Genomic DNA, 15842 nt, shown 5'->3' with positions numbered 1-15842 from the left:
AATCAAACACCACATGTTCTCACTCATAGGCGGGTGTTGAACAAGGAGAACACATGGACACAGGGAGGGGAGCACTATACATGGGGGTCTGTTGTGGGGGAGTGGGGGGGACAGCGGGGGGGTGGGGAATTGGGGAGGGATAGTATGGGGAGAAATGCCAGATATGGGTGAAGGGGAGGAAGGCAGCAAATCACACTGCCACGTATGCACCTAAGCAACAACCATGCATGTTTTTCACATGTACCCCAAAACCTAAAATGCAATTAAAAAAAAAAAAAAAAAAAAAAAGAGAAACCAAAGACTGGAGATTAAACAGGGTGGATTATGGTCTTCGATGGGAAGGAATGAGCTCAAGAACGCAAACCGAAGCATTAGTCTTAGAAAGGGGAATGCATGGCTGAAAAGAGGTAAGTCTTGACGGTAGATGGGAAAAAGTTGGGAATGGCCATGTCTAATAATTTACTTTTTTATCTGTGAAACAGGAGGCACAGTCAATTTGGCAGTTATAAGAGGCTTGAGGAGAATAAAAGGTTTGTAATACCTCTTCCAGGGAACACAATAGTGAACCGTTTAGGAACCATTTAGGAAGGATTGCTAAGCAGTATTAGAAAGCCTGTGTAGCATGCGGCCCTCTCAAATAGTTAGAGATGTTTTTAGACATTTAAGAGGAATTAACATTAACAAAACCAAGAGACAAAGCCAAGTTCATGTCCCATAAAACATGGATATTTTATTCCAGCTCTAGGAAATGGGAAAAAAAAAAAAAACAGAGGGAAACACATCTTTCCACACACCATTCTAATTTAACTGACATTAATTCAGGAAAGCTAGAGCAGAAATATATGTTTATACATATAAATATGTATGTCTTTATACATACATAGATGTATTTTCAGATTTTAGTCTCACTGGAGTTCATGTCTTCATTTGTTGTTGTTGTTTTTTAATAAATGCCCTTAAAGGTCATCAAATGCAAGCTACAACTTAGATCTATGTCTCCTCGTCAATCATTTAACATTGTTTGCATTGCATTCATGTATCAGTTACCCATTACATGATTTTTTTCATCATTATTTGCAACTTCACACATCTTGTAGTTTTCTATGTAGTCTCTCTATGCAGTCTACTTCAGCTTCTAGTGCTGTACATATCTATATCTTCTGGGTGGGACTGCCCGTGATCCATGAGCTTGGGGTCAGGCATAAACTGTGTAGCACCTGATAAAGTATTAAAATGAAAAAAAATTAGTCACGTAACAAATTTATTTTTAATACTGGGAAGGCAACAGTGAACAAACCAGATAAAAATATCTGGCGACACAGACCTAACATTTCAGTTAGGTGAGACAAACTAATTAAATATATGTCAGATGGTGGCTAAGTGCTATGTGAAAAAAATGAAAGAAGGAGGGCTACATGGAGTGCTTAGGTGATTTGTAATTTTAAATAGGGCAGCCAGGGAAAGCCCTCTGGAAAGGTGATATATATGAGCCAAGAACTGAAGGTGAGGGTGTGCACCCTATAGATACCAGCAGTTAACGCCTTCCAGGATGAGCAGACGGCAAGTGTAATGGACCTGAGCCATGTCTGAGGAACCAAAATGGTTGGAACACAGTAGACAAGATTTGGTGTATGTAGGGGTGGCGGCGAGGCAGAGAGAGTGACAGGAGATGTGATCAAACAGACAATGGAAAGCTAGGTCACATTGGGCTATGGTAAGGATTTTGGCTTTAAGTAAGATGAGATGCTACTGGACAATTTTGAGTAGAGGAGTGAATGATGCTATGTTTTTGAAAAGACCACTCTTGGCTGTGGAAAAAAAAAACCTGTAAGAAAACAAGGGATAGAAACAGGGAGACCAGTTAGAAAGCAATAACAGTACTCCCGAAGAGATGCTGAGGGCTTTAATTAGGAAAGTAGCAATGGAAGTGGTGAAAAGGTACCAGGTTCTGGATAATGTTGAAGGTAGAATGGGAAGGATTTCCTAAATGAGTTGACTATGTCTTGTGAGAGAGACTCTTCAACTTGAGAAACTGGAAGAATGGAGGTCATATTTACTGAGATAGGGGAAAATGTGGGAGAAGCAGGTTTAGGGAAAAACAAATGAATCGTTAAGTTTTGGATGTGTTAAATGTGAATTGCCTATTAAACATCTGAGTGCAAATGAGTCTTCTGGGTTAAGATTAGGAGACATTAAGAAGGTTAGGAGAATGTAGGAAAGAAGACTAAGGAGGAAAGCCAGTGAATGAGGTAAGAGAACCAAGAGCAAGAGATATCCCACAGGTCAAGTGAAGAGACTGTTTGAAGGAGGAAGGAATTAAATCTGTGCCAAAGGTTACTGATGGACTGCATAAGATGGAGATCGACTCCTGGATTTAGCAATGTGTGGATCACTGGTGATCTTGACAAGCTTCCTGTGTCCCAGGCTAGTAGCTAAGTTATTTTCATGTGTTATCCTATAATCTCACCATGAAGTAGATACTATTTTTACATTGTCCTTATTTTACAGATAAGACCATTTTAATTTGAAGAGGTTAAGTAACTTGACCAAAGTCATTCAGCTGATAAGTGGTGGAGCCAGGAATGAATCCACATTTGTCTGACCCCAACACAACAACCCAGGCTCTTCTTTAAAATTATGTTTATAGCAGTAAAAATCTCATACAATTATTTTCAGTATTAAACATGATAATGCACACAAAGTGCTGCATATAACACCTTGTGCATGGTAAGTAGGCAAGAGACAACTATTTTATATTTATTTTGTGACATAATACTAAAAACATTTCTTCAGAAATTTGTTTTTATTTTAAATATGTTCAAAATCTGATTCATCTTAAAATTAATTTTATTACATTTGGAACCATACTTTTTCTGCATAAAGGAAGTTAATTTCCAGTTTTATAATGAAAACAAAGGAGAGAAATTAGAATACAATGATATATCTTATACCTATCTTTTCTGAAACATATTTTATAGCGTGACATACCTATGTGTAACTTCATCACCAAATATATTAACAGAACAACCAGATTCAAAGCAATTAGTATTTATGATGGTACAGGTAATGAAGCTCTCCACAGAATAAATTCTTAACTTCATGTCCCTTTGGGGGTATGTTGTAGACCTCATGTGATCTATTAACTTGGATGAGGAAAATTTGTCATTATTTTCACTTACCTTTGACTTAAATGGACATTTTCTTCAATAATGAATACAGGCAACAAAACACAATAGTATCAGCAGTACCTTAGATTTCTTTGTCACCAACAGAAATCACAGATATCTTATTACATTATAGTTGCAGATTATCTCAAAATATTCACACTCGCCACTAATTAAAAATTAAAAGTTATCAGATCTATTGTTAGATATTGTTGTTTAATATACTAAAGGAAATTCATACATTACTATGTGTTTATTTTCTGCATTTGAAAACATTCTGGGAAGAGGTTGCAGCACATAAAAAGGTTAGGAACACGCTGGTAGTTCTGCTGATCTCTACTGCCATCTGGTGGGAACCATTGCTCAGTGCAAGTGAAAAGTGTGCAACAAGTTTTATCAAGCAGAAAACAGATAGTAGGCATGTGACAAAAATAATTATTTTATGTAAATCTCAATGTGTCCAATTTGCTTAACAATGTCCATCAACTAAGTTCTCTAGCACTTCTAAATACTTCCTTAATCTATACTCTTATTCTAAATTTGGTGAAAGGTTCAGCTTATCCCAATTTCCTGAATTAGAAAGGTCCTTTTGCCTTTAGAGCACCCCTCAAAATTTCTTAAAAGGCTTCAAGATTTTAATTTATTAACAACTTAAAACAGAGATTATTAGCTAGAGTGATATGTATTAGAATCCCCTGTGGAGCTCTTCCTAAAATCTACCTGCTTGGAGGCCTCACCTCTGGAGATTCAGATTTATAATTCTTGAGTAGAGTCTGAACCTATGAATTTTGGAGAAAAAAAAAAAACCCTCAAGTAATTGTGATATGGATCCCTCTGGTTTAGAACCACTTAGCCTGTCATTTGATTTCTATCTTTTTAAAAAGCTTCATCTCATGCCCTTAATAAGCAATTAAGAATTATATCTTTCTTAGAAATTTCTTCAATCTCTTGAGTGGATTAAGGGCTCTCTTACCCTCTCAAAGAATGAACTGTCATAAAACTCTTCTTGAATCTGAGTGCCCTAATCATCATGATGCATTCCTTTGCACTTTTATATGTTTGCTTCCTAATAAGAATGTTTTCTGCTTAAAGCTTTTTAGCAGACGTTTCAAAAAGCTGGTGTTATAACAAATAGGAAAGAAATATGTTTAAAGTTATGAGACAGCAATGAATTATAGTCTCAAATAGCCCTTATGTGATATCTGATAGCATCGCATAACTAATAATTTAGTTCACATGTTATCTCATTGATATTTTAAGCAAGTTAGGTACAAAAAATGAGACAGAAAACTAATAAATTGCTGAGTGAAGTAAGGATTGTTACAAATTCTATTTTGGTTTCTCGTGTATAAAATCAGGATGACATTCAGCATTCAGCTTCTCAGCAACTCAAACACTTAAAGACACTAGTCACTATAAAGTACTTTGTCAACCTTTTCCATTCCTTTTTTCTCTCTGTGCTTCAGTTTGGCTAGTTTTTATTGACTTGTCTTTCAATTCATTAATTCTGTGCTTTCTGGTATATAGTCTGCTGTTAAACCCACCCAATGAGTTCTTAATATCGGGTACTGTATTTTTCACTTCTAGAATAGCCACTAGATTTTTTTTTTTTTAACAGATTCTAAGTTCCTGTGACATTCTCCATCTTTTCATCTATTTTGTCTGTCATTTTTTCCTATTTAACATATTAATTATAATTATTGTAAAGTCCTTTTCAGTTAACATCAATATTAAGTCATCTGTGGGTCTGCTGTTATTGTTGTATTTATTTATTTTTTCTTCTGACTATCAATCACATCTTCCTGCCTTTTTGCATAACTACTATTTTGTTTGTTTGTGGACATTGTGTATGAAAGAAAGGTAGAAGCTCCAGAAAGGTGGAAGCTCTTTAGAAAGGGTGAAACACTTATCATCTCAATCTAGTCAGGCATTGAGCTGGGTCTGGGCTGTGTTGTAGTTTTAGTAAGAGTCAGTTAACCTCTGGTTCTTCCCAGTTCAGGTATGGCATTCCCAAGCTTCTGACTGACAGTCTGACTAGTTTCTGTCTCCTCAGCACAAAAAAATTGTAAGAAATTACGTTTTGCCATTAACAGGTTTTGAGTTTGGCTATTTAGTCTCCGAATACACAAAAAATCTGTCAACTACCATAAGGGGGACATGAGTCATGTGTACATGGCACATCCCTTCTTTCTCGAAGGAGAATTGGTAAACTATTCTGCAAAAGGTCAGTAGCAAATATTTTTGACTTTGTGAACCATATGGTCTCTGTCACAACTGCTCGACTCTGCCACTGTAGTGTAAAAGCAGCCATAGACAATATATAGATGAATGTATGTGGGTATGTTCTAATAAAATGTTATTTATAGACATTGAGATCTGAATTTCATGGTAATTTTTATTTGTTATAAAATATTATCTTTGATTTTTTTCAACCATCACTGTTAGTTTGAAGAATATATGAAAACAGTGAGTCAGAGGTGGCATACCAACCATAGTTTACCAATCTCTGCTTTAGAGGGACATTAATCTTGTAAGACTATAAGAGATTTCATTCTGCTTTCATCAGATTCTTGAAGAGATCTATGACACCAAATTTCTAAATTTGTAATTCCCATAATAATAATTTTCTCCATTAATGTACATGAGATGGTAGAAAACAACTCATATTCAGAGCCACAACATACAGTTGGACAGTACACCCGATCTATTCTATATGGTGAAAAGTGGTAGCCACTAGGTAAGTGACTTACTCCTAAAGTGTGCTCAGTGAAAATCTGTTTCTTAGCAAAATGGCTAATTACTCTAGACAAATGATAATAATGATATGTTTTAATATCCACTGATACCCCTTAGTATATCTCTGGCATTGTAGTTAGTGCTTTATATGCAATATCTCATTTAATCTTTACAACCATGCAAGAACTATTATTGTTCCCTTTTTGTTGGATGAGGAGACTGAGGCTCGAGGTGTTTGACAACTTGCCCCAGGTAACAGAACTAGTAAATGTTGGATCCAACAGAAATTTATTTCTCATGGTTCTAAAGACTGAAATTCTGAGATCAGGGTGCCAACATGGTCAGGTTCTGGTGAAGGCCCTCTTCTGGCTTGTAGACAGCCTAGTTCTCAATGTATTCTCACATGGCAGAGAGTAGAGGAAAGTAAGCTCTCTCAAGATTCATAAGAACACTACTAATCCCATTCATGAAGGCTCCACCCTCATCACGTCAACTAATTCTAATCACCTCTCTGTTGTTTACAAGCCACCCAGTCTATGGTATTTTTTACAGTAGCTCAAACTGACCAAGACATATATGATAAGAATGAGTAGCACTGGCATCTCTTTCTCCCTCTGCATTATCTCCTTAGAGTGCTTTTCATATACCACATCACCCAAGACAGGCAATAAAGGGTTCCATAATCCAGATGTGTGAAGAAAAGACATTAGCTTGGGAAGGTTTTGGTCCCATTGTTAAGCTGTAGTACGCTTCATCTTCACAAAGATACTCTGTAATTAACAAGCATTTGGAAAAATGACCATACATTATATTCTTGTGAGAATATGGTCACCTGTAGATTATTCAGAGACTCTAAAACTGTATAACTTGTCTTGATTAGAAAGGAGAGAGGACAGAGGAAAATAGTAAAACTCAAATCAGGTTTGTTATTCAATGAAAGTTTATATAAAGATTAAGTGAGAGAGGAGGAGACTGAAATTAGAGACTAAATTCCAGTTTTAAATTAGATAATCTATACACAATGGAAAGAGCTTGGACTTTGATGTCAAGAAGATCTAGGCCATAAACACAACTCTGCCACTCACAAGCTCTATGATTTGGGGCAACTTATTTTAGCTCCCAGAGTCTCAGTCTCTTCATCATAAAATGGTAATAATTACCGATCCAGCAGAGATTTTTGTTTTACTTTGTGGGTAAGGGCTGAATAACACATTTCTAGCTCTCTGCATTACAGTATGTGCTTGATGAAAGGTGGATATTATTATTATTCCCCAACCTCTGAGTTAGTCACCTTTCCTTTGCAATAAGACAACTTAATGGGTTTCACCATTCACATTGTACATATAGATAAAACTATGCAAATCAATATGAATACATTGTGAAAATGGTATCAAACACTCTGTCACCTTCTTTTTGATAACAGTAAAATCATGGTAGTATTTTTTTTGGAAAGCATAATTGTCACTGTTTGGTTCCACAAAGTATTTATTGCCAGTATGGAATATTAGCAGCATTACAAGTCTTAAGATTGACAAGGAGACTGACAGGTAAATAGCACAAAAAATGGAAGCTTACATTTCTTTATGTAGGTGTGACTCATACCTTTAAAATTATAGAATCTAGAAAGGCCCATTTACCCCCACCTGATAAAATAGCTCATATTTATAACATTATATGAAATGTTTCACCCAATCAACCTGTCAGTGCTACTCTATATCCTCACATACAAAGATCTATATTATGAACTATGTGGTAATTTAAAACAATCCCAGGCACCTAAGTACCTCATAACCTAAAAAGAAATGCAAACCACAGATACGAGAAACACAAAATATTTATGGAGAAAACGCATCTGTAAGTTCAAACCACTAATGATAATGCTATCAAATTATTTAAGAAAAGAATGAAAACAAAACTGAATTATTCCCAACAAACCTGAGGTGGATACTGATTTGGTCTTTGCTTCAGAGCTGAGTTCTGTTGGCAAAGGCACTGAGTGTTTCAAGACGTGAGTTGTTTTTGAAGATGCTTCTATTTCGGCAGAGGATCCTAGCTGTTTACCAAAAAGATTTTTCCTTGATAAGTAAATCATTTTACTAAGAGAATAAAATATCTTTAAAAAATTATACCAAATTCCTTCATCTACTTTCTTATTTTATCCTCGACCCCTGTCCAGTACCCTCATTACAAGCCAACACCCACCCAAACAAAACTCAATGTGGACCGTCTTGTTCCATTTAAAGTTTACCTTAGTTTTTTCCTTAGGTTGAGGAAGTGACTCTTTTTTGTTGCTTTTTGTCCACAGTGATTTAACTGTTTCAAAAATTTGCTGGCTTGTAGCATATATCTTTTTCCCTGTTACCTAATTAAAACAAAAAGGAAGTCAAATAACATATATTTTTAAAAGTTAAAATAAAAAATACATTTTAGATTTGTCAGGTATTTTATATGAACACTCAGGTCAGAATCAATAAAGATATTAATCTCTAAATCATATAACACAAAGCACCATTTCTAAAATCTTACGTGAAAAAACTGTTATGTCATGCAAAGGGCTATAAGAAATGTATAATCTGCATTCACATTGTAACATATAAATCTAAAACTATGTCTACATTATTTTTAAAATTTTTTTCAGCTTTATTGAGATTAGGTTGACATATAAAAAACTGTATCTATTTAAGGTATATAACATGGTGATATAAGTGAAAACTGTGTCTATTAACAGGAGTTTTGGGAATAAACTGCTGACTGAGAAAAGTAGATTTTTAACATGCTACAAAGTTAATGCTTTTGTTTAAAATTTTATGGTGCTTTCTCCATTCATAAAGAAATAAAAAGCATCAGCTAATTCTTCCAAAGAATATTATTATTTTTGGTAGAAAGGTAAAATAAACAATGATCGATAAATATACTCAAGCAGAGCCTGGGATGCTCACTGAATTCCTAAAGTTACCGTTATTTTCATTCATCTCTCTTTCTCTTTGAAAATCTACTTCTGATTTCTTCTTTTTTCCTATTATTCCCCAATCCTTTTGTTCATTATGGTTAAAGTAATTTCAACACCCATTGATTTTTCAAGTTTTAAAGATGTTTTGAGGGGCTTTCCAGGATTACAATTTCTACAAACATATTTGTTTCAAAAATTAGGTTTCCATCCTCAAATAGAAATATTTTTATTGTTTTTACTAAGTATGTACCTACACTTGAAAAGTTAAGTAATATAGTAGTATAAAGAAATTCCTCTTCCTCTCCAAATATAACCTTTGTTAACAGTTATACATATATTCTTCCTGAATTTTTACTCATATATACATTAAATATACACAAACACATTTTAAAACAAATGTAATGTTAACATTTATAGATCTTTCAAAAAAGATGAGGTAGATCTATATGTACTGGCATGAATGGAAATTCATGATGAACCACTAATTTGAAAAAGTTACAGAATATATAATACAATCTCAATTATGATTTCAATTAAATTTTCAAAATAAATTACATATGTACTTAGTTTGTTTTCCTTTATAAATACAAATGAGATCACAGTAAACATATTATTCTGAGAGATGATTTTTTAAAAGCTTGACAATATTTCACAGGCATGGTTCTACATTACTTTATATACTCATAGATCTACTTTTTAAAATTGCTGCTTGGTTTAGTATTCTATAATGGATGTGCCACAATTTGTTAAATAAATTCGCTATTGAGGCACAATGATTTAACAAATCCCCTGTCGGTGAGCCTATGGGCTGTTTTCCTTTTTGGGGGTAGGGGGATGGCAAATATAAGCAACGATGAAATTAGCATCCTTATACGTACAATTGGGACCACAGCCCTTACGGTATTTCCTCAGGATATATTCCTAGAGTTGAAATTTCTGCACTGAAGAGTATACACATTTTAATTTTTGACAGTATTACCATGTTGCTCTCCAGAATGTCAGCAATATACTGCGGCAATTTACATTCCCACCAAGAGTATAAGTCTGTTTTCCTACCCTGTTTACCAGCAGTGATATTATAAGTCTTCTAAATCTTTGTCAAATTGAAAGGCTAAAAACCAATATCTAAATGGTTTGCCAAATCTGCATTTATTTGATTGTTGATAAAATCAAGTATCTTATATATATTAGGCCATTTATATTTCTTATTATGTAGATTGCTTGTTCGTGTATTTTTTTCATTTTCCCAGAAGGCACATTCATCTTTTGCTTATTGATTTATAGGAGTTCTTAATACACGAAGGATATTCGTACTTTGTCATATATGTTACAAATAGTTTTCCCAGTTTTTCACGTATCCATTAACTTCGTGTATGGTATTTTGTAATCTACAGAAATGTATTAATTTTGATGTAGTAAAATATGTCACCTTTTTCTTTGATGGCTTGTATATTACATTTTGCTTAAGAAAGCCTTTCTTATCTCAAAATTAAACAGGTATTCCTCTTTTTCTTCTCATACTTTTTATAGTATTCTAGTTTATGGTTAGATCTTTATTCCACCTAGAATTAGTTTTCCCATGATAGTTGGTAAAGGTCTGAGTATTTTTCCAAACAGCCAATTATTCCAACACATTTATTGAAAAAAAAATCCATCCTTTCCATTACACACTGATCTGAAATGCCACCTGTACCACATATCAATCATCTACCCAGTTGTGTACAAAAATATACTCAATATAATTCTTTGGATATTCTTTTTTATCCTCTTGATCTATTTTACTGCCTATGCTATAGTAACCAATACACAGTAGACAGACAATAAATACTATATGCATGAATGTCATACTCCATTCAAATACAGGACTTTTGTAAGAACTGAATTAAATTTCTAGATTTTGAAACACTTGCCATATTTGAACATTTAGTCTTTTCATCTCGAAACAGGATATATCACCAAAGACATTCAAGATTTTTTGTTAAATATCCTTCACATATTAAGTGAGATCAAACAGTATTTGTCTCTCTGTGTCTATTTTATTTTACTGAGTATAATGTCCTCTGGGTTCATCCATTCTGTTGCAAATGGCAGAATTTCCTTTTCTAATGGCTAAATACCACTCTGTTACATATGCGTACCACATTTTCTTTATCCATTTATCAACTGAGAGACACTTAGGTTGTTTCTAATCTTGACTATTGCAAATAATGCTGCAATGAACATGGAAGTACATATATCTCTTCAAGATACTGATTGCATTTTTTTGGGATATATACCCAAATAGAAGCAGAAAGCAGAATGGAGGTTGCCAGGGGATAGGGGTGAGGTAAATGAGGAGATGTTGGTCAAAGGGTACAAACTTTCAGTCATAAGATGAACAAGTTCTGGGTACATTATGTGCTGCAAGGGTGGCGATGGATGTGTTAACTTGATTGTAATAATCATTATATAATGTATATGTACATTAAGTCATCATGTTGTACACCTTGAATATATTCGATCTTTATTCATCAATTAAATAGTGTGAAAATTTAAAAATGCCCTTCCGTAGTTTGATAGTTTTTTTTTTCTTTTAAATAGGCCTTAAAACATTATTTGGTTAGTTTATTCCTAGATATTTTATAGTTTTCAAAGACAGACTACTTTTTTTTTGACTACTTGTTACTCTTTACATAAGTTAACAAAAATATTGTGAGGAAAATTATAAAAAGCAAATAGTAATTCTATCTTGAAGTATATTTTCAAAATGATGAATAACTGGAGTGAGACTTGCATTTTTCAAAGACCTTTTGGACAAACATTTCTTAAACTTTTTAATATCATAGATGCCTTGGAGAAGCTCCTGAAAGCTATAGGCCCTTTCCTTCAGGAAAATAGAGACACAGTATAAAAGCTCTCACCTGACATCCTTTTAAGAGACTTGACTAATAAAACTTTTTAAAAATTTATTATAAATGATGTTTGTAGAATGCTGAATATTCATTCCTATCAGGTGCTCTCCAATACGCCAAGGTATTATCTTTCACAATTTGATTAGTATGCTTGTCAAAAATAAGTTGCTTTCTTCCTCAAGTTGCTACATCAGTTTTACTTGTAATTAAACAGTATACATGTAACATAATATGATAAAATATGAGTGTAAAAAGAATTATTGTTTCTAGGAAAATTAAGTTAAATGCTTCATAAAGACTGAAATATGAATGGCTAAAAAAATAACTGCTATGAAAATTAGACATGAGTAAGACAATTATAACAGATGGGAGAAATATAAACTAAATCCATCTAAAAGGATTGTGCACTCATTATTTTTTTTAATGTTTTTAACGGTTTACTCTATTTTAAAGGAACCTAATCTGGAAATTGTAGAAGACATATTACAGATATGGCTTATGGTTAGAATGATGTTATGGATCTTTAACCAGGAAACCAATACTCAAAGAAAAGCCCTACTTCAAAATAGAGAAAAAAGAAAGACTTTTTTTTTTTTTTTGAGATGGGGTCTCACTCTGTTGCCCAGGCTGGAGTGCAGTGGTGAGATCTCAGCTCACTGCAACCTCCGCCTCCATGAGTAGCTGGAATTACAGGCACCCGCCACCAGGCCTGGCTAATTTTTGTATTTTCACTAGAGATGGGGTTTCACAATATTGGCCAGGCTGAAGAAGGACATTTATGTTTTAATTTGAAGTAAAATTGAGGGTATACATATTTATATTTTTTTACAACTCACTGTTTCAACATTTTAAATTGTTAACTACTGGTCCTGATTATGACAAATAAGAAGGTTTTTCTTGTACACACATGACTTTTCATAAAGTTTTGGCTAGGAGGGTGTACATAGATTCTCAGGCCGGGCACGGTGGCTCACGCCAGTTATCCCAGCACTTTGGGAGGCTGAGGCGGGCAGATCATGAGGTCAGCAGTTCAAGACCAGCCGGACCAATATGGTAAAACCACGTCTCTATTAAAAATACAAAAATGAGCCAGGCATGGTGGTGCACACCTGTAGTCCCAGCTACTTGGGAGGCTGAGGCAGGAGAATCACTTGAACCCGGGAGGCGGAGGTTGCAGTGATCCAAGATCGTGCCACTGCACTCTAGCCTAGGCAACAGAGCAAGACTCCATCTGAAAAAAAAAAATTATATATTTGAATTTGTCAGATATTACATGTGATATAGTCAAAAGAAAAGCAAGGATTTCAACTCTAGGAATTTAAGTAACAATTATTAATTACTCTAAAAGAACGTTTAAAAATTAATCTCTTTTTTAATTTTTTTATTGCATTTTCACAAGCCCATTCAAAAGTGGGTGAAGGATATGAAAATTAATCTCTTATACTAGAAAAATTTTATTTGAAGTTCAGCAATTATTTTGTTTTGCCTTTTGTAAAATTCATACTTTATTTTAAACAATAAAAATAAGACATATACTATGATCACATTCTTACCTGCCTATTCAAACATCTGTTTTTCTATCTCTGTGTATGCATGGTAAGATGTCTAGAAGAACATTCCATCCAAATGTTGATGTGGATATTTATATGGATAGATGCATTTTGGGTGGCAGGTTGTTTTTTTCCTAAACTTTTCTGAAATATTTAAATTATCTAAAGATAAACAGGTAAAATTTGTAAAAACAACCATGATGTCATTACTCTTAGAAAAAAGAAGAATCAGTGGAAGCATCATCTACCGGGAAGAGTAATGAACATGGAAGCAAAAAATCTGAAGCTCAGTATGATGCTGGGGAAGTCAGTCACTGTGAAACTTCTCTGGGTCACAGTTTCCCCATAGATAAACGAGAAAAGACCAAGGTTGAATTAAATGAGCTTAACATTTTCTTTCAATACTAGCATCTTATTAATTTAAGTGGTTAATTCCTATGTAAATTATTAGGAAATAATTTTAAAAATAAGTTTACAATGTTATCAATTATTTTGGATATAACTAGACAATGAATAATGCTCTTTTCCTTGGTTATGAGCTTTTATAGTTTGACCACATTACAAACTACATAGTACACCATATCCTTGACATTCTCAAAATATTGATAGGCAACTTTCTCTACATCAATAATTAATGCGATGAACTAATGAGAATACAAGTACAGAAAGTCCTTCTGGTAACACTACACATTGTTTCAAGTGTGTGGGGGAAATGTTAACTGTTGGTAATTAAGAGAAGGAAATGAGGGAAAAAAATGCATAACTCAAAGTTTCCTTCTCAATCTGAACATGTGTTAAAAATAAAATACTGACAAAAACTGTTCAAATCATTAAGGGAATTTGGATTTGTACTTAAGCTCACAAGAAAATGACAAAACAACTATAGATGTTTCTTTATTCTAAGTGGTTTTGATATATTGAGTTTGTGTGTGTGTGTGTGTGTGTGTGTGTGTGTATGTGTGTGTTTTACCTTCAGAAACCACAAAAGCCAATCTATCAACTGGTTGTTTCTTACGTCAGGTTAATTTGCTGAACCAAACAGCTGCTAGTATTTTAATCTTCCTTTAAATAAAAATTCAAGTTTATATACCTCAACAATGGAGCAATATTTCTCCTCATAAATTCTAATTCAGTGTCTCTGATCATAATCCTCAAATCTGCCTTTACATTGTTGAACTATATTTAAACAAATTCATCCTATTAAGAATGGCATTTACCATGCTGAGATGCTAATGTGATCTGGCCAACATAAGAGTTGTTATCAACTATGTCTCTTAAAATTAAATGCTGCAGGTGCTGTGTAACATTTAAATGTTGTCACACTGAGAGTTTAAACAAATACTGAAATGTTGTTATTATTTAAAAAGAACTTACCTTAGCAATTATTACTGACTGAACTGGGTAGCAAACAGTTGCTCCTAAAGTGGCCAGTCCCAGAGGATAAGTAATTTTCTTAAACTTAGAACCTATAAAATGCAAATAAATTATTAAACTCCAAATAGATGCCACCAAAGACTTGATGTTCTTATACTGTAATGCTTTCTTTGCTCCCCTGGTAAGCCATCACCCTCTGTTAAATTACTTCTTAGGTAATTACACCAATCAAGATGGAAGCTAAAAATGCCCTTAAGGATCTCAACTCAATTACTCCTTAGCTGTCATGTCCAATTTAACAAAATTATTCTCAATCTAAATACTGACAATTTTCTACACAAAAGGAATTGATGATTTTCTTCTGCTTGAAAGCTAGGTATTTTTCATGTCCTATGAAACCCAAAGTTATAACCACAATTTTCCAAGTATCTAATAAAGCATGATAATATAGATAATTAACTACTGTGTTTGTGACACCATGTTAAAGTGAAATGGACTCTCTCTTAATGTCCTTTCTTGATTGAGTATTTAGGAAGGTGAATGACTCAACTAAATAATCACCTAAGGACTTTAACAGGTACATAACTCCTTCATGTCACTGATTTAGAATACTGAAGAATAATTGCAAGTAACTTGACATAAGTAATGCACATCCAAAAGTGCCTTAACTATATATCATTTGAGTTATTTTCATATCATTTTTGATACCAAAATCCTTTCAAAATATCTTTCAAATAGAATCTCCCTGGGAACTTCAATATATAAAACCTATAAACTTGACACTGCTCTGAGTAACTTGGGAGTGGGAAGCTCTGTATCAAACCCTGGATGTGTGGTTTTTCCTTTATTCCGATACCACCACTAAACACATCCATGAAACTGAGGGTTCTACAGAATAGTTTGAAATCCACTACTTTCTAAGCCATAGCTTAGTTCCATACATATAACTAGACTGCTGGTTCAAAATAATATGTATGCTAAGTGCTTGTTTGAGTATCTTAGACTGTAATTGTGATGTGGGCAATTGGAAGATGGGTTTTTTAATTGGGGTAAGTACTTTTATTATCTGAAACAGCTTATACAATCCCTAATCTAACAAGGGAACAGCCTATCTGGTATATTACAAAAACGAAAATGAATGTTTGCAGGCAAATTTGCAGTTTAGGGAAGGTAAAAA

General features: G+C 33.8%; 1 protein-coding gene across 3 annotated transcripts in view; it reads right to left on the bottom strand.

The window, feature by feature from the left end:
• Positions 1 to 704: 704 nt before the first annotated feature.
• The window catches only part of APOOL (apolipoprotein O like), a 74804-nt gene continuing 59666 nt past the window's right edge, over positions 705 to 15842 (bottom strand). For all 3 annotated transcript variants that reach the window (XM_064362758.1, XM_064362756.1, XM_064362759.1), the window contains 4 exons: positions 14666 to 14757; positions 8149 to 8262; positions 7836 to 7953; positions 705 to 1217 (listed from right to left, as the gene is read on the bottom strand). In XM_064362758.1, the coding sequence (XP_064218828.1) occupies positions 1129 to 1217; positions 7836 to 7953; positions 8149 to 8262; positions 14666 to 14757 (413 nt within the window). In that variant the 3' untranslated portion in view covers positions 705 to 1128. The remainder of the gene's footprint in view (positions 1218 to 7835; positions 7954 to 8148; positions 8263 to 14665; positions 14758 to 15842) is intronic.

This window comes from Aotus nancymaae, unplaced genomic scaffold, assembly GCF_030222135.1.
Source record: "Aotus nancymaae isolate 86718 unplaced genomic scaffold, 86718_ANA_hifiasm-v0.15.2.pri h1tg000004l, whole genome shotgun sequence".
NCBI lineage: Eukaryota > Metazoa > Chordata > Mammalia > Primates > Aotidae > Aotus > Aotus nancymaae.
The sequence above is the reverse complement of the archived record's forward strand: the minus strand, read 5'-3'. Positions and strand labels throughout refer to the sequence as shown.